Genomic DNA, 25,380 nt, shown 5'->3' on the forward strand with positions numbered 1-25,380 from the left:
GGTTGTTGGACAGGGATTAAGCCTAGTCTTGGACTGCACAACATGCTAAATGGAGGTTATCTGTTAAAAGAAAAAAATATCCAAGCCTGGCTTAATGTGGTTCAATACTAGGCTTAATATAGTCCAGGACTAGGATTAAAGGGGAAAACGTGCTCTTTGGAAATGTGGTTTGACTGATTGAAAATCAGATTTGTGCAGATATATATTCTATATATATATTATATATATTCCGAGCACGGTCCAAATACAATACTGTGTGTGTGATGACCAATAATAGTACATGATTAACAATAAATAAGGTAAACAATAAAGTGACAACAAAAGGTGCTAAGTAGCAAGATTCCAATGCTAACTGAAGAACGTAACATAATAACAGCTAATTTACTAATGTCTGGGCCTGTAATATTGCACCACAGTTACACTTTAATAGTGCAAACTGAAAGAACCAGTAGTATGCAGCACACAAAAAAAGTTACTGGAATCATATGTGAAATCACTATGAATTATTCCTGTTATTATAGTCAATAATATCTTATACACTGTAGACTTATAGTGTACTCTACACTAGACACCAGAAGACATGTCATCAATAAGTCATTAAATAATGAATAACATACTGTATATACACACATATATAAATATAGATAGATAGATAGATAGATAGATAGATAGATAGATAGATAGATAGATAGATAGATAGATAGATAGACCCAAACACATTTAATGTCTAATTAAGTTGAATTTGTGACTGACCAAACACAACACTGTGAATCTTTTTCTGTGATTTGCAAAAAGATATTACTACAGCCTAATTCCCTTCCCCAAACTGGGGGACATATTTGAATATTTGCAAGGTTTCCTCAGGGCACTGATGGTGATATATTAGATACACACTACAGTGTAATCAAATCTGGCCCACTGATTCTGTGTGTGTAATGAAGTGAGCTAATATTGAGGTGAGGATGTTTAGATTGGACTGGGATTATCAATTCTGATTACCCAGCTAATTCAATAACACCCGCCAAGATCAAATGATGTGTTAATGACAGTATCATACATTGCTTCTTATTGATTCTCATGTCTTAACCACTTACAGTCATAATCACATATCAGTAGAGTGTTATTATAAGGATTGCTATTAAACATAGGTCCTGAAGACAGTTAAATTTAGCATTTAGCATTTACCACTGGAAGCACAACAACTTGCAATAAACAATAAATAATAAACCTGTGCTCATAAGGGTACTTCATGCTAGTAATTATCAAAGCTTATGAATCCTTTTATTGAATAGAAATGCATGATAATGCTTTTCTTTCTCTTCTGAAATAAACAATTTGAATATACTAGCTTTTGGCATGAGGGTAATGCCATATTGGTTAGAATATAAATAGTCTATTCACAGTGATCTCGCTTTCTGAAGGGCTTAGTTGCAGATCAGTTATTATCGACATGTTTGATGGTGCCAGACACTCTTGCTGTGAGCTACAGCAATTGCACACACACAGTGTGAGAACGCACTGGAAGGCAGGCTGAGAGAGAGTGCTGACTAAAGCTAATTCAGCCCTATTGAAGGCTGCATGTCAGTGTATGCAGAACTGTTAATTGATGTGCACCATCTGTGGCTTAAAACCACTGCACATCATGTGAGACAGAAAGAAATACATTCACTCGCTGTATTCAGGTATCAGAGAGAAGGATTTGTATTCATTTAAAGCTACATTTTCCATTTTCTACATTGAATATGTGTCTGAAGTCACAATATAAATGTGTGCATGCTGGCATACACTTGTTTTTCATACAATGTAAGGACATGTACTCATACATATGTTCTGTATGTAAATGCATAAATACCTACCTAATACAATATACATACATACATACACACACACACACACACACATGTATGTATTATTATACCATTTAGGTGGACTTTGTAGCTTACAGACTGTAGTCCATCTGTTTCTTTGAATAATTTGCTATTTCATCTTTACCCAGTTCATCAATTGTCAGGACCATCAGAACAGGTATTATTTGAGTGGTGGATCATGCACCACTATCCAAACAACATGCTCTGTGGTGGTCCTGTAAGGGTCTTGATTCTTGATGTGGGATAATGTGGGATAACAAATTATGATGTGAGATTACAAATTATGCAGGGAAACACACAGACAACAATCTGATAATACATACATGTAATAAAAATATGCCCCATAATGCAAATTTCCTAAGCCTAACCTTAATGTTCCAATCAGTTACCAGAAATAAAATAAAAGATAAAATATTACATGAGGTTAGTCCTGTCTTTCTCTGATTTCCCATAAAGAAAAAAGGCATGAGAACTAGCATTTCATATCCACTGCGTTCTCCTCACCTCTGGTCAGACCCTGTGTGTGTGGGCTGCTTTAGTATCAGCATAAGAAGCTGTGTGCTGTTGAACTCACCCAGGACTCCTCCTCTCTTCTAAGCCCTTTGCTCATCAACTCACATTTCTCTAAATAGACATTTCCAGCCCTTCATACCAAACAGGAGAGTACTTGCAGAAATATTCTTTGCCACCTACTTGTAATACCATAAAACAGGCAGTCTCTTGCAGTAATAAACATATCCTTGCTGTCATAATGAAACCTTCTGACTTTTTTTCCAAGCTGCCCTTTATGATATCTGAACATTTACTGATGAATGGAGAAATGGTCCAAAAGTACCTGGAAAAAAAGTCTTGTTGTATTAATGTACATAATGTTGTTTCCTTCTCCTATAAAGTTACCATTGCAAGCTTTTGTTTAGCCAATGTAACCAAAGAATGAAGAACAACAACGATTAAGTTCATATGAGAATGAAACTGTACTGCCTTGTGAATACTGTATTGGTAGACTGCCTTATCAAATGTAATACAGAGTGATTGGTGAATAGAGGACCTGTCCAAAGATCCTTGGCACTGAGGAACGATTTTGAATTTGGCCCAGAATTTAAATACTCACTGTCATAACTGCATATATTTCATGTAGTTTTATATATTTTTTTCATATACAAGATGTTAGTCTAAAGCATTTTTAACAATATATTCATGATGGAGGGGTTCATGCAGGGGGTGTTTTGAGGCAAAATATTTTTACAGATTTATGACTATTATACTATCATCAACATTACATATAAAAACTCACGTGTAGGTTCACTGGTAGTTTCGTATAATGAATGAAATAGCTATATTTATATTGTTGACAGTGTGACTCCTGGTTTCTACCACCACCACTGTAATGAAATCAGAGTCGGACAGTTTCTCTACAATCAAACATTTCACACAAAACCACTCTGAATGACTTTGTTTACATCGCCAGTGAATCATGCAGAAATTCTAAAGGATGAGTGGAATTGCCCCTTAAGCCTAAAAATTTCTTTTCCACTGTATAATGTATAAATGTAGATAAAATGCATTTGGCATTTTAATTGCATAAGTTGTGGGATTATAATTTATTAATATATAATTTAATATAAAATCGAATAAAGTAGTGCTCAAAATAAAAAGGCACAAAATATTGCTTTTATGTTTAAATAGCTCTTCATTTATGTCTCCAGTAAGCTTTAAAAACTACTCTCAGTCTTATGAGATAAGAGTGTTGTGAAATTTGTGATTTGATTTGTTTGCTAAAGAATCTTAATGATATTTGACCTGAACGAGTTTAACCTGGCTGTATGTGATCTGTGTGTGATTGGTGTGGTTTTGTGTTGCAGGCAGTGAGAAGGCTCGCTGTGTGTTGCTGACAGCAGAGAATGGTCTGTTCCCTGGAGCTGCACTCAGACCCTCACACAGCCCACCAGTGAGTCTAATGTTCATGCATCTGCAAATTACCATCTGTCACTAGCGCATGCAGGTTTGCACATTTATGCAAAACGCTCGTTTGCTTTTGTTCTTATTTTAAGGGGGTGCTTAACATTTGAATAGCTGGCGTATCACAAACTATTACAAAGGCTCAGAGTTTATAGGCTTAAACTAGAAAAGTAATGCACTTTTCTATAGTTCCAGTTAAAATCTGATTCACATTTCAAACTACCTGAATATGCCGTATACATCAGTTGAATCCATGCTCCACTGCAAATACACTCTTTGATAGCAACTGTGGCATGGTTGGATAAGCTTTACAAAACACTGGCAGAAAGTGAATACAGGCTTATTCAGCTTGGCTTAGATTTACTGCATAATGCTGAGTTTCAAGTTTAAAATGTTGATTATGACTATGTGGCTGTAGTTAATCAAGCTAGCCAGGTTGGCAACAACAAAGAATCTCTGGGCAGAGCATAGATAAATTTGTTCTTCTTCAATTATAGACCTAGATGATCTGTATTCATACACCTTGGCTCAAAGGGAATTGATCCACAAAAATAATATATCTTTAATCAGGCAAGGGGTTGGGGTATGAATAGACTTAAACTGCCCTGAGAAGATTCCAAACTCACCCAGGCCTGTCAGAGAGGTGAAGAGAATAAATTGTTTAGAATGTATAAAAAAACTGGTATTCCGTTATTCTTAGCCCTCCGATCACAGCTTTAAAACCATTTCTACCCACCACTACCCCATTTAATCCTTCAGTCCTTTGATATATTTTGAAATTGAAGCTGTATACATGGTGAAAAGACATGCCTGAAAGGTCTGTGAAAACAGGATTCAATACGCTAAGTGTGTTTTCTACTCATTTCTAAAGTAATACGCAAATGAAAAAGCTAGTTGGTGTTAAAAATAGTTGTTGTGTTGTTGCTATCAGTGTATTGTGAATGTGCTAATTAAAATGCTTTTTGACTAAACAGCTTTAAATGCTATGTCAAAGCAAATTTCTATTTCTTCACATTAAGTCATCAAAGGTAAATAGTCTGTAAACTGCCCGCCGTGGCAGTATGCTTTAGTTTAGGATGCTTAACAGTTTAGGTTGTAAAGCTACTGGTGGTGTTTGTACTCAACTCTGTAGTCGACGTTACATACAGCTGTTTGATTTAATTCAGTTATGTGGTCTGCATGGGGGTTGAGTTGTGCTGTCACAAGCAGATGCACGCTTTAGGGAGGTTAGTGGGGTTTATGTGAAGCCTGGATTCTTGTTGATAGGATCACCATGTGTTATCATGTTATAGCCTTAGATCAGGTAGAGTGATGAGTGCACAGCTGTCAGAAATAGGCCACAGCCTGATGTCAAAACACTGCAGGACATAGCACGTTTGGAAAATAGAAAATGTTTCTCTCAAAACAAAAAAAAAAGTTCAGTAGATAGCCTGTCGCAAAGAAGTTCTGGTGCCAGGGCTGTTTTTGATATATACACACAAAGTAAAGAATAGCTAACATTAGCAGTAAATAAGATGAACTATGAACGTACATGAAGGTGAACTAATAACATTTCTTTTGAATGTTGAAATGTTTGTTTTGTTTCTTGTTGGTCAGCTGTAGCCACTTTGTGTCTTGCACTTCCTCAAAGATAGCTACAACAAAAACATCTGCCAAATCCATCTAGTGATGGAGCCAGACTTTAATGGTTTGTTTGCATCTGGACAGTGTTCCCTGCGTCTGCTTCCTACCCTATTAGACTACAATTATCATAACTTCATTGCATTCTTCAGATGATTAGTGGTATAATCATGCCTTGTGTGTTCAACTGATACATTCTGCTACTGAATAACACTGAAGGCCACTCTCTATGCTGTACGTATATAATCTATCATATATACAGCACTGTGCTAAAGCCAGATGGCCAAAGAGCACAAGCTATTAATTTTTCAAGTTAGATTTCTAATGAGATTAGATATAAGACTATCAATTTGCTTCTAAGTGTCTTCAACAAAAAATCTCTACAGGTGTTTCTGTCCATCCTTCCACTGTGAGAAGACAACTCAGCACTATGGGTTTGAAAAGATGTGCAGCTGTCAAGAAGCGCTTACTGAGAAATCACTGAATGTGTTTAGGATTACTAGGATAATTACTCATTACTAGGATAATGAGAAACAGAAAATAAACCCAATGTCTAAGACTGAACTTTAGATCCTTGCAGATTTCTTTGAAAAACTGAAATTGAGTCAAGTGTCATCTCAGTACCTTTAGTCAGGGAACATAATGGTACCATAATCCACTGAAATTACATTGTATAAGTTGTACTGACTCCATACACCCCGTCTCATCTCCAGGCTTTTTATTTTATTGGTCTATTTAGAACATTAGGTTATGATAAGATACAAATACAGACTTCTCACCTGAGGAATAACTTATTGAGGGTACAGAATCAGACCTTAAGACCACTGTTGTAGGTTTGAGGGCACGTTTAGACTGTTTGTACCTTGATGAATGAAAAACACGCCTTTAGTTCTAACAGTGTAGATTGCTTGAGATTTCCCTCATAATTTCACAGTAACAACAAGGACAGATACTCGTAGTCTTCTTTATCACATCATTTCAGAGGGCACTGTAGTGCAATATGAGAGGGCAAACTGGCCAAGCTGAGCTGTGAATCCTGTGAGAGAGAGAGAGAGAGAGAGAGAGAGAGAGAGAGAGAGAGAGAGAGAGCGAGAGAGAGAGAGAGAGAGAGAGAGCGAGCGAGAGAGAGAGAGAGAGAGAGAGAGAGAGAGAAAAAGAGAGAGAGAGAGAGAGAGGGAGAGAGAGAGAGAGAGAGAGAGAGAGAGAGAATGAGAACACATGGAAGAAGGCATGTAAACAGTTTCTGGAAGCAATAACTCTCCTGTCATATCGCCAGAGCTCCTTGTGTGTTTGTGGATGCCACAACACAAAGACATTCTTCAGATGCCTTCAAGTTTTTGAAACTTTTCCCTTTTTTCAGGTGGTCCTACGCTTCTGGTAGATCAATTGTTCTAGACACCGTGTGCTAGTGTGCGTTTGTCATTGTCCGGCAAAAACAACAGAAAATGCCTCCAGCGTCCACTATTGACTCCCCACCACGCGCGTTTCGGCCGGTTCCTATTTGGTAGTCTGCGGACAAAGGCAGGATGGTGGCGGGAGGGGTGATGTGGAGGGGAAGGGAGGGGGTGCAGGGGGATTGTTGCGCAGCTGAATAGGGAACTGTAACCTGAGCGAAACGCCGCGCGCGCTGTGTCTGATCAGTTCCTGACCGCCCTAGAACGCGAGAGAAACCTCCAGCACTGGGCCGCACCGCTCGGTCATTCATTATTCAGCTGGGCTGTGCTGCTCTGTTACCGTGCTGTGCAGCGGGACGGGGCAGGAGGAGAGGAGCACGCGCGCGCGTGAGCGAGCTAGAGACGCCCCCAATGTCACCCCGGACAGATCGGCTGCTGCACCAGGGCGCAACAGCTCCACAGAGACTTTCCACAGAGAGCGGCTGCTTTTAAGGCGCGAGGCGTCGTGCGTGGTCGAAGCTCTTTACGCACCGGGTCTTCGCCGGAGAACGCGAGGAACCGCAGCGGGAGAGGCGCTCGATGCCGCGCGCTGGACCGAGGTAACCACCGCCGGCTATGCATACTCAGCTCGAGCGGTACGTGAGCTCAGGTGATAACGGTTAAAGGAGGCGTAAAGAGCGTTAAAGGAGGCGTTTTTCATGCGTGGTGTCCTCCAACGGGCGTTATCACGAACGTGGACTGACATTTCAGGCTTTTTTTGGCAGATTAGTGAGTGCTCTGAAGAGCCTGCTTTTCCAAAGAGGTCAGCAGCGCTGTGGGCAGACTGCAGAGGATTTTTTTTGCTTTCCCTTGCAGCACTGCGCTGTGCCTGATGACCTCCGTTATGAATGCATATGAACGTGAACGTGCACGTCAAGCTGTCAAGTTAATGATGTGCGTTGGACATATAGGTTTGCAAGGGCTGGACTGCAGTATGTCGTTAATACAACACTGATCAACATTTAAACTCTTATTACTGCCACTGTGACATCTGCAGGCTGCACATTTCCTCTGTAAGACCTGCATAGCTATCTATTTTCTAATACATGGCTGACCATTGTAATATGTGGGAAACTTTGATGATGCTGGCATTGTTTTCAACACCTCAATTAACCTGCCCTCCTTGCACAAGTACTCAAAGACTGGCTGCTTGAGAAGTCTATATTCAGTACGTCCCATTGTGCTCTGTGCAAATGTGAGTTTGCTGAGTGCATTAGCTGAAGGGACACAGGGTCAAATGCCTCTTAGCATGTACTGTTCAACTGCATCATCAAGACTGGAGCATAACCCATACCCGTGGAGGCTGTTGATTTTACTTAAGCCTTTGTTTAGATGACATTTGTGGAGTACAGAGCATGTAGTCACAAGGAATTGGTTGCTCTTGTAGGCTCTTTGTCTTGCTCTTCTGTGTGGAGATGCCCTCTGCTGAAACGGGGATGGTCCACATAGAGGTGGATAGGAACAGAGATATGGTTAAACAGCAATTCCGCTAGCCCTGGATTGTTTTTTCTTTAACCTGCACACAACTGATTCTGCCTGAAAGAAAATAAATGTGCTCAGTAACTATAAACTAGCGGTTTTTAAACTGATGGTCCACATTTCTGGCCCAAACTCACAACACATAGGGACAGAGAAAATATGTAATTATTCTGTAATGCTCTCTTTGTAGTGAAACGTGAGGGTGGTCAGTATTTGCAAGTAATGATGATATGCTGATTGGCTCAGAAAAGCATATTGTGATATTTTGGGACATAATTTATCACAACGAATTTAAATATCATTGTGTAACCCAGCCCTACCCTGGGCCCTGAGGACCAGTTAGAGAACCACTAGTAAAGACAAGTCTCCAGCTTAAGCAAAGTAGTTGAGGATGTAATGTCCAGCCAGTTAAATTATAATCTTTATAAACCTTCCTTAGCACTGTATGACACTTCTCAAGCACTTACATGATCTGAGAGTTAGACGTATTTGTCTTAGTTTTCTTAGATCCATGCAGCTTTTAATATAGCTAAGATTCTGCTTGACTGTCAGCTGGTCAGTCTGGTCCGGTCTTAGACTGGTTCAGATTCTAAGTATTCTAACTAAGTAGTCATTAGGACTGTGTGGCATTGGGTATTTTGGGTTTCAGAAGTCATGTAGTACATTGCGGGGTCCCCCAAAGTTCAATCTTGGGTCCATAACTATTTAAATGAGATTTTATTTATTATATATATTTTAAACATATATATATATATATATATATACATATATATATATATATATATATATATATATATATATATATATATATATATATATATATTTGTGAATTATACATTATATACTGTGCATTAAAATGCCCAGAGGTGAGTTCTCTGTAAAGGATGCGTACTTACGTTTGCTTAGAAATTCAGCAAGAGATGTGCAAACCTGTGCAAACGACTGTATATGTAGAGACTGCATGCATATTTTCTTATTTTATTATGCATTTTACCATCTAACCACTACAAAACATTCCTTTCAGGGTGCAGATGATGCACAGCTACATCTGTCATCAGCACCTGTTACTGGCCTATTAGGTCTCTTTTTGACTTATTAACATAATGGACTTCAACAAAGATAAGACAGACGTTATGGTTATTGTAAATGAAGCACAGAGGGAAGATATACCAAGATATTTAGTCTCCATGTCTCTGAAGCTCAAAAAGTTGAGAATTTTTGACAATGACCTCATTTTCACAAGCATATCAGTAATATGTACCATCACCTCCATAGCATTAACTGTGGCATTCTTTCTGCTGCCAGTACACATAGTTCTGTGTTAACTAGGCTGAGATAGTGTAATGTTCTCTTTTCTGGCCCACCCAAGAGGTCTATTACAAATGTTCAAGTTCAGAATGTTGCTGCCAAAATCCTGACATGCTACAGCATGAGTGATCATATTGCAGGTTTTAGAATACATTTTAAGATGCTTATGATTATTTTTTTAAAGTCATCATGGCCTTGCTACTTCAACTACTTTGATTAAATGCATTTTGAGTTCTAAATGGATCATTTAGACCATCAAAGCAAAATGTATTGGTTATTCATAAACCCAGATGGGAACAGGGCATCAGCTTGTAGCTATCATGGCTACAGTCTCTGGAATTCTCATGAAAATCTGAAAGCTATTGGCATACTCATTAAAACATGTCTTTAAAGGGGGCAAAATCGTACATTTTCCTGCATGTTTACAACTCTCCTGAGGTCAACTCATTAGATTTATGTGGGTTTATGTACCAACAACAGTCATTCACTTGTATGTGCCAATTTTCCAACCTGTCTTAATCCCTTAGAATGAAGCAGACTGTTTTGTTACTGTGCCTTTAATAATTATGAGCTCTGTTGGAATGGCATACAAAAATTAGTCCAAAAATTTGAATTTCAGTGTGAGTGGGCGGGGCTAAACTGCAGTAGACTTAATAGTTACTAGTGTTGGTGACATCAGCAAATCCAAAATGGGTATTTTTTTGTGTATTCTCTATTAATGGACTTTATGAACTGCAGACTGTATGGTATGTTTTAATTCTTGCTAATGGTAACACACTACAGCAAACTCCATTATTCCATTATTATTTGTTATTCCATTATATGGTCCCTTGAATGTTATACATTAAAAAAAAAAAACATTATTGTTATTCTTGTTAAAGATAACAGGCCAGCTGATTTGCATCCACTGAATGTGAATGATTCTTTAAAGGGGCAACCTGAGAGTTTAAAACCCTAATCCCAGAATATTTGCATGTAGAACGAGGTGAATAAGAAAGTCACTGTTAACCAAATTGTTTTCCACTGAAAGAGATGTGGGGTGTGGGGGTGGAGAGAATACAGATATGTCCTTTTCCTGACCTTTCATATTAACAGGCCTGTCATAGAATCAAGATGTCCTCTTCATAGTTATTTCCCCCCAAAATGTGTGCCATGTCCACCACACCCTGTTAAAGCTAGGTCAATACTGGACACAGTGACAGTGCCTGGAAAAGTCCAGTGTCCTTGATAGAGTGAAAGTACTCTGCTCAAAGCTGTGTTGCAGCAGTTTTGGAAGGCAAGGAATGAAGTGTAGCAAAACAGGAAGCGGTCACTCTGAGGAATTCTAAAACACTGTCAGTGCTTGGTCCAGCTCAACAGCACTGACCACTCCCCCGCCCCTCTAGTATGCAAAGACATGGTACATGTTTTGTTGACCTTTATTGAAAATAAGTGAACGCATCATCTACAGGGAACTTATGGCATTCAAATATGCCTGTTTTTTTCTGACTTTAACGTAGAAAAAAAAGAAAAACATAAAATATAAATGTTGTCATTTTGCAAAGGCTATATGCTTTATTTTTTCCTTAATAAAGAAACAGTAGCTGGTCACTAAAATGTGCAGAGGTGAGTTCTCTGTTGAGGATGTGTTCCCACTTTCACTTTCAACAGAAATTCAACGAGGGGTGCACAAACTTTTGCATACAACTCTATATGTGGTAGCTGCATGCTTATTTCCCTATTTAATATATGTTTTACCATCAAACCACAATAGAATATCCCTTTCTCCCATGATACAGGCATTACCGCGGTCACTACTGTGTACAGTGTAAACACAAACACACAATGGTGTTTACCGCAAATTATCCATCCATCACTCTGTCGCTTAAATTATACATGCGACAAAGCTGTTACTGCACAATCTTTGGCAGGTGAACAGGACTTCCTCTCACACATTATATCTTTGTTAGTTAGAAGGATGTCGGCTCTGTGGTTGTTTCCTTTCGCTGTAATGGAAGGAGTGGCAGGTAGATTTGAGCCGTGTGGTATCATGTACGCTGTGGATGGAAACAGGGCCAGTGGAAGCCGCAGGCTGTGTTTACCTCCATGTGGTCCACTTAAGCAGGAGAAACTAAATGACATTGCAGATATAGCGACCCCCATCTCAGCCCTCAGTGTCCTAAAGGGAGGCTTGAGGTTATCATTGGCCTGTAGTACTTCATTACTGCCCCCCACTTCTTCCCACCAACACCATTCACACACACACAAATGATCATTTGCTGTTATCCAAGAACATCGTTACACAACACCCTCTGTGGGTCAATGTTAACCAATCTTTTTTGTCTCTGAGTCAGTTTTCACGATTAAACAACCTGGGGGGAAACACATTTTACAATGTCTTGGAAGCTGCTTTGCAAGTTTTTTTTTATCCTGCATGTTCTCGGAAATCATTCTGTCTCTTATTATTTGAGAAAACACTTTCTAGCTGTTAGTGATTTCTGCCCTTGACTCATAGCAAGGCGTTCAGCTGTCTGTCATAACTTTCTCGTCATTTCATATTCATTTCCATCTTTATGGTAAGCCAAAAATGGCTTGAGGTAAGAAAATCTCAGGAGAAACAGATGTTTAAAGAGACACTCTGGCCAAAATGAAAAATGCAACCATTGCTACATCTGCTGTAAACATGCTCACTTGCACACTACAGTGGTGCAGCAGTACCACTACAGACTGAGATGTTTTGGTGTAAAAACTAGGACAACCCTTTTCTAATAATATACCAGTATTTTTGAAGGTAGGGGAAGTTTGTTGGAAAAGTACAAATGGTTTAGGCTGGATTTTTGAGGGCCAGCTATTTTGTTGATGAATGCAAAAGGAAAGCAAATATTACTGCTAGGAAGTAGTATTGAAGTAGTGCAAACTGTGGTCATCACTATTATCATTATAATGGAAAAAATGGATAACTTAAAGGACAGAAATCAGAATCAGTTTCTTTATCCTGAATGTACAAGTATCTTTTTTCTGGATGTACATGGCGTTTCTTTTGGTGCAGGTGTCAACATTATACTCCACAATGTGTGAGCTAAAGCATGTGCAATGGGAGTTTAGCATAGCAACAATCAAGAACTGAAGTACATAAAAAGAGTAGGTACAGCTAAAATCGAGCAGCTAATATAAATGTTGGTGTATTTGTAAAATATTTAGTATATTTCAACAGATTAAAGTCCATATGCACACTGATCACAGTAAAAGAATGGATGGATGGATGGACGGATGGATGGATGGATGGATGGATGGATGGATGGATGGATCTATGGAGGAAAAGGCTCTTATTCAAAAGGATTATGGTAGTGGATATAGAGTGGTTATGTACATTACAGTGTGTGTAAAATGTGTAATAAAGTGTATGTGCAGCACTTTAAATCAGAGTTGTGAGATGAAGAAAACTAGCTCAAAGCTGAAGGTAGCACACTAGCTGGCTATCTAGATGCCTTACCACAGTTTGGCTCCTTTTCATTGGACAAGTGTAAAAAAACTATCTATAGTGCCTTTTTTGTGTTGACTAAATGTGGAATCACTGTTTTCTTCATTCAACAAACAAGGTAAATGTTATACTAATGGCAGCTTGGTTGTATTTATTAGCCTGTAGATCAGTGGCTAGGCTAGCAGTCAGGATTGGTTGACACCACAAGCATTCCCAGCGATTGTACACTGTATTTGGGTATTGTAGTTAGGGAACATTGATGAAAGAAAACATGAAAACAATATAGAATTGTGAAATGGATGTGTGAGAGGGATAGAATGCTGTGCTAAAGAACTCCTCGTTACAAAACAGATGGCATATAACTCTAGTTTTGGTCTGAAATGCCCCTTTAAATGCAAGAGAAAATCATTTAAAAATGTCTTTGCTTGCATTACGGTTTAATATTGCCAAAAGTCATTAGTACTGGTAGCTAATTGACATGGAAGTGACTAATGACTAATAAGTGCCCCTTTCATCTTTTGTCTAATTGAAATAAGAGAAAAAGCACACCAGCCTTCAATGTCCCTCAAGCGTCACACCTTTTTTCTGAAAATATGGCTGTTTGTAGGCAAATGTATTTGGTAATGTATTATAGGCCCACAGCCTTCTTTTGTTACAGAAAGCTGAGAAGATTTGAGTGCTAAGTAATAAAAGTTTCAGCTGCCTACTTTTATACAATGAATTTGCTGAGGCTTTAGTAAGTGCTATAGGAGGGCTTTGTCATCTTTAGTTAATCTGACATGCATTGAACAAGCTCTTGTGAAGCATGCAGAGTAAGACAAGTAAATACAATCATCCATTCTTGTAGACTATAAGTAAACACCTTGTTGTTCTTGGGGTTAAGAACAGATGACACTGGCAGCCAAGGCAAGATTAGTGATTACCTGCTGTAAACTGTCATTTTTTACTTTCTTTTAATGGATTTTGCTCAAGAACCTGGTGATCTCTCTCATTTGTACCAGCTGAGCACTACTTGGTTTAGGGCCAAGGCAGATTTCTTTGCCGAGTGCAGAGGTTTCTCACGATGGTATAAGATCTACAAACTGTGGCAGACCTGTTACTACTAGACCTTCAGCTATGGCTAAAATAAACTCTCAGGCAAAAATCTTGCTACATGACCATAGAATAATTTGCATACTAAACAAAAAGCTAGGCATGTACCACCATTCATGACCCTGGCTAACATTATGAAGAAGAAAATGCCAAATTAAGAGGAATCAATCAAATTACAGCAGATTGAAGACGACAGCTTAGGATGCCAGAACATTCAAGGTGTGGCTAGCTGGCTTTAAACAGTACAAAGAGAAACACATGCAGTGTGTTTGGAAATAGCTGCTGAATTTAACTCATATATCCTGTTTATTAAACTCTCCAGGACATATTTTCCGGTATTAAAGAAAAACTAGAAGCACCCTTGTGTTCTTCTGCTATTTTTTATAGAAGGCAATTGGAGTTTCCGAGAAGTTTCCAAACATAAGAGTTCCTAAATATTTCTTGGTTTGGATGTATGTTTTAAGATAATAAACACGAATTGGTATAGAATCTTTGTTATGTGGAGGTTCTTTAACCTTTAGAAAGGATATTTGCACTCACATTTCAAAATGGTTGTTCGAAGAACCATCCACAGGTTCTTCTGTGACATCACTCCAAAGAAACCACTTTTTTGAGATGCAAAGCAACTTATGTACCTGGATTGTAACTTGCTGACTCACTCACTCACTTTCGCAGGCTAGAAATTCTACACAAGGGGCATTAGCACAGAAATGTCTTTTGATGCTTCATAAGAATCTAACAATAGCTCAGCCAGTTTGTGCAAAGTCTGTGTAGTTCCTGAATAATAAGCCTTAGTAAGTAATAAGCCTAGGATGTTAGGGGGTTAAGGAAACCTCTAAGTGTACCGAAGGTAATAACTAAAGTCTTGGGATCACCAAAGATGCACTGGCCCCGTCTCTGGCAAGCCTGAGCTAATTTGCTAGCTATGTTAACTTTGTAATGCAAACCATTTTTGAGAAGTCAGAGAGGAAAGTACATAAGCTTGTTGAATAATTGCTTTGTCTAGTTTGTGTGTTGCATTGCCCTTCTTTATAGTTGTAGCCCTTAGCTAGCAAACTAGCAAGTGAGCAGAGTAAAGTAAGAAATTTACATCAGCAGGAATGTATAAGAGATGAAGCAGTTTATTACATTAATCACAGTTCAAAAGTGGCAAAGCAAATATCATAGATTTGAAATTTTAGGTAACAAATGAAAATGATGTTGCAGCAAATCACTATCTGAGCAGGTTCTGCTCATGAACAACTTGAGGAAATATTATCGAGTCAACTTGGGGCTGACACACAGGGCACTGGGAACATAGAGTTCTTTCCTAGAAAATGTAAAAAAAAAAGGATCCTGGGAATACAGAGCTGTTTCCAAACTATGGAGACTATATAAGACTATGACAAGGCTAAAGTTTGCTTGGGTTTGAGTACTTGGTAAACCAGCATTTGAAATAAATACATCAAATATATATATATATATATATATATATATATATATATATATATATATATATATGTGTGTGTGTGTGTGTGTGTGTGTGTGTGTGTGTGTGTGTGTGTGTGTGTTGTTAAGGACATGGGAAATGGGAAGGCAGAGACAACGTGGCATTATCGAGAACTAAGCTACCTTATTTAACTGATGTTAGCTAGCTCCAGTCAAAATATATTTATCCGACAAACTAAACATGTTAGCACATTGTCCACTGAGGATAAAAAAAAAATAGCAGCTCATTGACTCATCCAGGGCCACCTCTATTACTTATCTGACACAAAAAGCTAACAATTTCCAGCGACTTTTGGAATGGATTGTAAAAAGGTGCCACAGCCCTGTATTCATTTTCTTTCTTGTTTTTAGCTTTGCTTTTCCTTTACTGCAAATGACTGGATATCCATTTATGAAATCTTATGGATACTCGACTATCAGAATGAATCAAAATGCACATCCATACCTTTTAATTTAAATTTAAAACTTACATTAGGCTGCAGTTACATTGCTTGTTATTCTTATTACTGTACAGGCTCCAAAATGTAACTGCAGTAACATTTAAGGTGAAATGGAAAATTCAACTAAGAACTGAGGTGACATTTTATTTTGAGTGGACCTTTTTAAATGAAACAAACTTGTGAGTTAGGGTTAGGATTTAATCTCGTTTTCTGGGTCATTTTTGATGACACCATATATACTTTTGAAACTCCCTAATATTGCCTTGGTCACCCTTTAGCCACAACATTTATTCAGTCTTAGAACTGCCACTGATTAGAGCATAACAGAAGCTCTGTATTAAGTGACAGGTCATGTATTCCTGCTACCATTACTGCCTGTCCTCCCAAAATGGAGAATTTGGATGGAACTGATGTGGAGATAATGAAGGCAGAGAGCTTATTCACACTGGCTAAATAAAGAAGGGTAATCAGGGTCTGGAAATAGGATTGTAGATGCACTGATTAGTTGCCACTGTCGTACGCTCACAGCATGGCGCGCCACAACCAATCACACAATCTTTTTCCACACGTTCATCTCTGCAGCTCTGCCTGCTCATTAGAGGGATCTGCTTGTGTTTGGCCTATAGTTGTTGAAAGAAGCTCAGAGGACAAAAAGGCTACAAATTTGGTTTGGTTTTGCTCTAAAGCGAAGGCGTTGGTAGTGAAACGCTGGGTCACGGTCAGGAATTGCGTTCAGGAATCACTAGGCAATGGCGTCAGGCATGCTTTGGGGATTATGTTGCTTGCTCCACTGCTCCAAGCAGGAAATGCTTGCAGCTGAGTCAATGCTCAAAGAACTGAATGGTGGCACAGGTAAGATAAACGCATATCAACCAATTATATTATTGAAAAGTGCTGCATGCAATTTGCTTGTTTAGAAATGACTACATAATTTTCATATGAGTGAAGCCATTACATCACAATTTTTACTGGAAATAACTACATTGAAATGTATGTGATCTCAGTTTTGGATTCTAAATTATATATTCATGTATACGTAGTTTGTTTCTTTTTAATTAGTTATATATGGATCAGTTATTATTATTATTATTATTATTATTAAGTATTATGGCTTAGAGTCTAAGGTGAGTGATACTGGCCACGTTCTCTTCTTCATACAGTCATATACCATTATTTGTTTTGATAAGAAGCAGAAAATTTGGAGGTGTGGAAAAACATCCCTGCAGATTTCTTTGAAACACTGAGAGCAAGTCTCATTAAATTACTGGAAGTTGTAATGAAAGCAAAGACACACTAAACACTATAAATTTAGAAAGTACATTCAGTTGTTGAGTTGTTTCTTTTAAATATTTTCTGGTGCATAAAATGAGTAACTTGTACTTTTGATGGGCACTTTAATAAACAAAGGGGTGGTCTCTGACTTTTGCACACTACTGTACATCAAACATACATTGCATCAATTTAATTATCCTTGATGGCCAGGTATAGAATATTCTTGTGTTATGTCTTCCACACAATGAATGTTTTGCCTTTTAGAGCCTTGAGACGCCTAAAGGCAGCTTGTTATGAGTAGGCTACTTCACCAGCTCGGCCGTTCTCTGAACACTGCCAGCAGGATTATTCCCAGCCAAAACAACCTAATTATGTAATGGATGCTTTAAACCAGTAATTATAAGGCTTATGAGCAAATTGATAAGCTGAGTCAAATTGGTCAATTTCAAAACCTTTGATGAAATCCCTGACAAATGCTAACTAGCAATTACTGCTAATTACCTCTAGATTATTAAGGTGCACATTACGTACCTCCAGCATGTGCTGGTGCTCTAGTAACAGTGCATGTTATTTTGTTACTCATTTAAGTCTCACACAGGTTTGACAGGCTCTGCTCAGAAATGTTTAGTTGGATGTCGTCACACTTTTACTCAAAAAGACCTCTGAGCTTGCATGTTGTACTTGACAAATGTCCCAATACACTGTTAAAAATGAGAATTTCCAGACTGTAAAAATATTTTGCCTACTTTAACTCCTTAATCTTCAGTGGCCTGTAGTCCGGCCTACACTACATACATACATAATTCAGGTTAGCACTGCATTTTCCTTGCAATAACACCTTAACCAATGCAGATTTAGAGCAAATCCTCTAAACTAGACAACAAAAGGTAGTTTCAGATGTTTTACTTAATATTTCAACTAGATTGGCAACAACAAGATATTCAAGGATAGTGTATTGCAGTTATTTATTTATAGGGCTGTTTGTCAAGTTATCTGCCTTGAGATGTGTATGTAGCTTTTGAAATGTAATGTGTTATGGGCATTAATTTTATTATAACTTAAAAAAGTCATTATAGAGCCATCTATAGCTCATGTGCTCTTTACTTATTTATTCAACTAATTTGAAAAACCTGTAGCGTTGTAGTAGAATAGTTATTACTATAATTATTCATTTTCATATACATTTATCTGCCAACATACTATTGCATATTGTTGAAAGTTTTGATTAAACATTGATCTAAAACCTTTGAACACTGGTGTACATATTATTTTTTACACATCTATCATATTAGTAGCTGAGTAACTCATAATAGAATAGGCATAGACTGGCCAAATTTGCCTATACTATGTCAGATTCCTAAAATAGTATTACAGTATCTGGCCATATTGCATTTTCATTGATTGAAAATAAGTTAACACGTCCTCTGCAGTGAAATTAATTATTTTCTGCTCATTTTAGTGTGCAATTACTTTCCTTGCTGAGATTTACTTATTGGAAAAAAAAACATAAAATAGTATAAAGTGCTATTACCTTTCCACAGGCTACATTTCCAATTTGTGAAATTCATAAAATAAACAGTAATTATGCATGAAAATGTGCAGACATGTGTTCTCTGTAGAGGATGTTTTGAGTTATATTCACTTAGAAAATCAGCAAAACCATGGAATTTAACTGGGGTGCCCAAAATTTTGCATACAACTGTAGCATCCATCTTAAAGCTATACTTTTGTCCATATTTTATGGAAAACCACATAAACCAGTACGTTTGAGATTACTTGACAATTTGTTGCAGTTATAGGCTACAGTTTGCATAATGCTAATCGGTGGACACTAGTTTCCATTACTATTTAGCTTATTAGCCTCATAGGTCCAGACTAAAAACTAAAGAAGCAAACTTCAGACATCAAACATGTCTTGATAGGCTGACTACATTTAGGGTAAATGGAAAATTATGTAACTTTGATTTTTTGCTGAGAAATGCGCTTATATTTACAAGAGTCAAAGCAAAGCTTTGCCCTCAGTTCAGTCTTTGTCTTTTTTATCGATGTACTTTATGTAACATCATGAGGCTTTTGAACAATGCAGTGATTCACTTGAGGGTGACATCCAGTAAATCACGCCAGGAAGTGAGGAGTATCTAGCATCTGTTCATCAGAAGCTTCATTCTTCATCTCTGATCAAAGAGAATAGCACCATCAGCTGTTGTGGTCTGACGTTTCAGCAAACCACACAAAGCAAAACCATGGCAACAGGTGTGTAGAGTATGCTTAATGAGGAGAGCTCTGTGGGTAATAGGGCTAATCCCTATTAGCACTGATCAGAGAAAGCCTTTCAACAGTCTATGCCACAGCACTAACTGCCAAACCTGGACCTCCACCAACTCATTCTGAACTTAGAACTCAGAAAACAAATGTGCAACTGTAGAGTACCAGCTGCCAAAAGTTTGGGGACATTTAGGTCTTGAACCCATCTTAAATAAAAGAGCACTTTTGTCTGTTCACAAGAAAAGACAGATCTTTGGAAAACACTTCAAAACATGTCCTACTATGGGAAAAATTTTATCTGCTTGTTCTGATGTCAGCAGTTATCAAGCACTCAAACCTCCCAAGTCTTTAAATTGCCTTTGGATCAAAAGAGGTTCAGCATGTGCTTTTAAAGTGGAAGTGTATCGTAAATAATATAACCTTTCTCAAGGTCCAAATCAAACACAGCATCAGGCAGGCTTTCTGAGCTTGCTTGTTGGATGATAGGTGGTGGGAAGGGAAGGTGCTGGGTTCTCCCTCGCCCGTTAGTGCATGATGACATAATCAACAATCAGATACTGTAGAGGTGGGCAAAATTACATTTTGATAACAAAAAATGAGATTGTGCTGGCGCTGGTCCTATCATGAGGAGATTATGAGTTTGATCCCTATTGATGCTACAGCCATCCATGGCCGAGAGTCCAAGAGAGCAAAACTGGCTTCTCTGTCCCTGGGTGAGCCATTGTTTGATCATAGTTTTAAGTTACACTTTTGGTCTATACTATGTTTTACAGCCCATTTATAACAGAGAGGTACAGACTTTGTCCCCAAAGACATTTTTTTTCAAATTTATCACTATTTTAGGTCCACTGGTGATATTGGATAGTGAAGAAAATGGATATATTTCTGTTGTAGACATTGCGTCCCCTTGTTTCTATCAGCACCACTGTAAAGAAAGAGTTTGTAAGTTTTTATGCAATGAACCATAGAAAATTGAGTTAGGCATAAAGAAAGATGGACCTACATGTACCAGAGAAAGGTCTTCATCTTCTCTTTGGCTATCTATGCTTCCATCATAAAGGCTGGTCCCAGTGTTGATTTTGCAGTTACAGAGCTGTATTTTGTTTCAGGTTTGTATTGTTATTCCTATTCTGTTCCAACAATGTAGCAGACCATTCTAGGAAAGCATTTTTTCTCAAAATATTGGGTTCGTAATTTTAGTTTGAGCTACTCCTGACAGTTCATAAGAGCTCATTCACATCTTTGTGTAGAACACGAGTGCAAGCAAGCGCCGCAGCTACAGGCTGAATTGTCTCTTTAGAATTCCATCCAGAAAGGCTTTCTTTCGCTGTCTCCCAGGCATCGGGCCTTTTGTGTAGCTGCCTATTTGTAAAGGGTGAAAGGGAAAGGGACCTATGCATCCACATCTGTGGTCAGTGTCGATCCGAGCCCAGTGCATGTCACACTCAAATACAGCTCCTCCACAAATACGGCCAAAATGATATCTGTCTGGATTGTGTTCTCTGCACTTTTGGTAGGTGGAACTGCTTTTGTTTTTGTGGCAATATTCAGTATTCGGCTCTAGGTCTGCATCTTTGAGCAGATTGTTTGGGGTTGTTGTGTTGAAATTGTACATGCTTAAATGGGCCCATCTCATGGTAAACAGAATTTTTCCTTTTTTTAAAAAAACATAAAAAAGAGTTTGATGTTGTATGTGAACATTGCTAAATGTTTAAAATGCGCTGTTCACTTTACAGCAAACTGGCCATATAAAGAAGCTAAAGTAACCTATTTAGAATCCATTCTTGATGTGAAGTTGAAAACCAATACATTCACATATATCTGCCTATTCAGTTTACAGCAGATTAGCCCCGCCCATTCTCACTGATGTTATTAGGAGTGTTTTAGCTTGGATTGTTTTTGAACAAGGCACAATACAGACCAGCCAATCAGAACGCAGGCCATTTGTGTACGTTAGTCTTAAAAAGCAGTAACAAAAACAGCCTGTTTATTTGAAGGGAGGTTAGAAAATAGACAAAAATTAATAACTGTTTTTGGTACAGATTGAGAAGAAATGAGCCTCAGACTATTCTACATGTATATTACAGTTAGCATCACTAATAAGAATGCAGATAAAAGTAAATGAAGTGATAATATGCAAAGCTGATACTACAACATACAAAAATAACAATGGAAACGATCTATTACCAAGATTCTGTAGAGTCACGTCGGAATGGTATGTCTTACTTATACTGAATATACATAGACAAAAAATTATCACATAGCCCAACCTAAGAAGAAGGACATATGAAAGCATTGTGGAGTCTGCACTTAAAAGGGTGAATCACAAAGAAGGCATTGGCAGAAGTGCTTCTGAAACCCAAGGGGCTGTTCTGATTCTGTTTTTAGCTCTTTCTTTTTAGCTCAGCAGGATGACAAGAGTTGGACATGACTTCTCCTTCCTTCTCTGTGCAACCCAGTGTTTGCTTATTTTTTCACAGTTTATCGCAGAGTGAAGTGTTTCAGGATCGCAACATTATAATAAAGTAAGAAATTGTTCATGTTTATTCAGATAATAGAAGGTTTGTGTATGCATAGCAGAAAATTCATTATGATTGTTGATTAATGCATTTGGTTACATAACAACAGCCTTCTACGTTATTATGTGCATTTACATTCTAAACCAGTACTATGCAAATGTCAAAGACCACCTTTTATTTATTTAATTTCAAATCAGACCAGTCATTCATATTTCAGCATCTGGATAAAAGCAGAAAACCTATTTAACATACAACTGCAGAGAAGCCTCAACAACTAAATATAGTTATCACATTTTTCAGTAATTAGGGCATCCACTGTTTGTCTTCATGACAGCTTCTGTTCTTTTCAGGAGATTTTCTCTCAGTTTTTCAAAGAATATCTGCAAATATTAAAGAATATCAAATAACATATTAGGGATATTTTTCCACACCTTCAAAGATTAGTCATAGAAGTGCTTCTGATGATCCAAATAATCGCAAACACATTCAGTGAAGCTGAAGTCTGGACACTGGACAATCCACCAGCAGATTTGTTTGATTTATGAATTTCCTTGAATGCAGCTTGATTCTCACCGCTCTCTCAAAGATGAAAGCTTTAAGCACTATTTATCTGATTGAGACAGTTTGATGGGCTACCAGGTCTTGCATGGTTGTTAGGAGTCCCATTTCTATTGAAGTTTTAATGATTTTTTGATGTTTTGGAGATTCCTGTGTCTTATGTAATATAACTGATCTCCTCAGAAATAACTTTTACTTAGTGTCTATGTTCCTGACATTAAGTAATTTACATAATTTACATAAAATGATGGTCATTAGCATTTGCATGCTGTATTTCTTCAGATGTCTGTATTTCTATTTAGACCCATTGTTATATTGTGTATTACAGGAAAGTGTACTGTGCTTAGTTCCTTAACTACTGCGTGTTCAGCAAAATAAGCTTTACAGAGGAAATCCATCACAGGAAGCAAAGGCATCCTGAAAAAATGTGGGCAAAGAAACACCTGGACAGTCTTTGTCAATCAATAAATAAGCAAACGATTGTCATTGTGAAATTGAATTATTAACCACAATGCCTTATATAGATACTACCTGACAGGTATGAAGTTGAACTGTTACTTGGCTAGAACAGCTGAAAACATGCATTAGCAAAAGTCTTACTAAGAGTTAACAATACCCTAGGAAGTCAGAGTTTACAGTAGCGATGAGGGATGACAGAATGCACATTGTGTTGCATGTGACTTCGCCTATTTTGATTTTGTTGAGCATTTGGCCTTGGATACGGATACAGACAGAGGTTCTTCCATTGTGACCTTACCTCTCACACTATACTGCATGTACAAACAAATTATCCCCCCTACCACCACCATCCTGCTGCTAATGTGCTTTAAAGTGGCTGTGCTATTTTCTACAGTGCCTCTGCAGCATCTGGAAAAATACAATATCCATCATGGCAGGATATTTCATCTGTGAGGGAAGGCAATTGCAAGACACGTCCCCACACACAAAACAATCACCTGGTCTTCCTTAATGTGTTCCCTGAGGAGTAGTTGTGAGGAAAGCAGTGCTGCTGATTAGCCAGTTAGCTTTGAGGACATTCCTTGATGGAGACAGAGCTTTGATAATAGCATCTGGACAAAAGTCGTTTCCTTTCTAGGAAATATTAACTTTCCCATTCATCCCATTTTCCACTTTCTCCAGATCAGCCAAGACATGTTTGGTGGCCAAATTTTGCTTCTTTAGTTTTGCGCTGGGGCTGAGAAGCTAATGTTGCTAACAAACACTAAAATTCAACTCACCAATTTTTTTTGCAAGTACATCCTCAAAACTTCTCTCAACCCACATCCAGGTCTTCAGTATGATCACACGGACTTGTCAGTGTGGTTTAGGACAGTAGGACATTGGAAAATTGTGTAGAGTCAGTGGGAAATTGTGTAAATTATATTTTTCACCAAAGTATTCCTTGAAGTTCCACATCCAATACGTTTTGTCCTGCGGACAAGATGAAAGGACATTTGGAACTTTTTTGTTAAACACAGGGTACACATTTTTAAAAGGTATTATTCGTTCACCCATAGATGAAAAATTGATCTAGAGTGTTGTCTAAAATTCATCCATCCATCCATCCTCTAAGCCGCTTCTCTGTCAGGGTCGCAGGGGGGGTCCCAGCAGTCTTCAGGCGGAAGGCAGGATACACCCTGGACAGGTCGCCAGTCCATCACAGGGCAGACAGACAAACACTCACACCTAGGGGCAATTTAGCATGTCAATTGGCCCGACTGCATGTCTTTGGGAGGAAAGCGGAGAACCTGGAGGAAACCCACGCAGACACAGGGAGAACATGCAAACTCCACACAGAGAGGACGCTGGTCGCCCGGCTGGGGAATTGAATCCAGGCCCTCCTTGCTGTGAGGCAACAGTGCTACCCACCATGCCACCATGCCATGCTAGACTCTAGTTACAATCTCACATAGTATGGTCAGGTGCAGTAAGCTGTAGTGAAGGCCGCTTGAGAGTCTGGAATAAGTGTTCTGAATATGTAAGTGTGTCAGAGCCTGGCTCTCTGAATCTGGGTCATGTGTGGCAAGGACAAGCATACTGATCCATTACAGCAAAATGGGTCCAGCTCAGCTGCCAGCTGCATCCACAGGAGAATGAACCAACCTGGCCGGCCACCTCACAGCCCTACTGAGGTATGTGCTGAGAAAGAGCCGTTAATGACTTTGTCTGCTGTGAAAGCTGTATTCTCACAAATGCTGAGGTCCTGTTTACAGATCCACTAGCAGCTGTCCAAATCTCTCATACTAATAACAGAGGGGGAATTACCCAGATTACAGAGACTGCCACTTCTCAGAACTAGACAGGTAATATGCGACAAAGAAAGATTGCATATGCAAGGTAGGACTGTTTCTATGGATTATATTAGCAATCAATCTGCACATTATTGTGATAAGTAGTTAAATTGAACAATGACTAGATATATTTAATTGGAAAAAAAAACAAACTAATAAGCCTTTAGGAAGGCTTTGTCTAAATAAATAGAGCAAACTGCTTATAAATGGGTGTGTTACCTGCTGTGTTTCATACTGTAAAAGCAGTAGGACAACTTAAAATATGTGTTATCATCATGATGCACAGAATTACCTAATCATCACTGATTAATTCAGAAGGTAAATTTTA

The 25,380-nt window shown here is 38.3% G+C and overlaps 1 protein-coding gene across 4 annotated transcripts in view; it reads left to right on the top strand.

Moving 5' to 3' along the window:
* Positions 1-25,380, top strand: part of palm2akap2 (PALM2 and AKAP2 fusion) — a 141,636-nt gene that overhangs the window by 80,417 nt on the left and 35,839 nt on the right. For all 4 annotated transcript variants that reach the window (XM_017719754.2, XM_017719753.2, XM_017719755.2 and 1 more), the window contains one exon: positions 3,731-3,816. In XM_017719754.2, coding sequence (XP_017575243.1) covers positions 3,731-3,816 — 86 coding nt within the window. The remainder of the gene's footprint in view (positions 1-3,730; positions 3,817-25,380) is intronic.

The sequence above is a fragment of the Pygocentrus nattereri genome, chromosome 18 (genome assembly GCF_015220715.1).
Source record: "Pygocentrus nattereri isolate fPygNat1 chromosome 18, fPygNat1.pri, whole genome shotgun sequence".
NCBI lineage: Eukaryota > Metazoa > Chordata > Actinopteri > Characiformes > Serrasalmidae > Pygocentrus > Pygocentrus nattereri.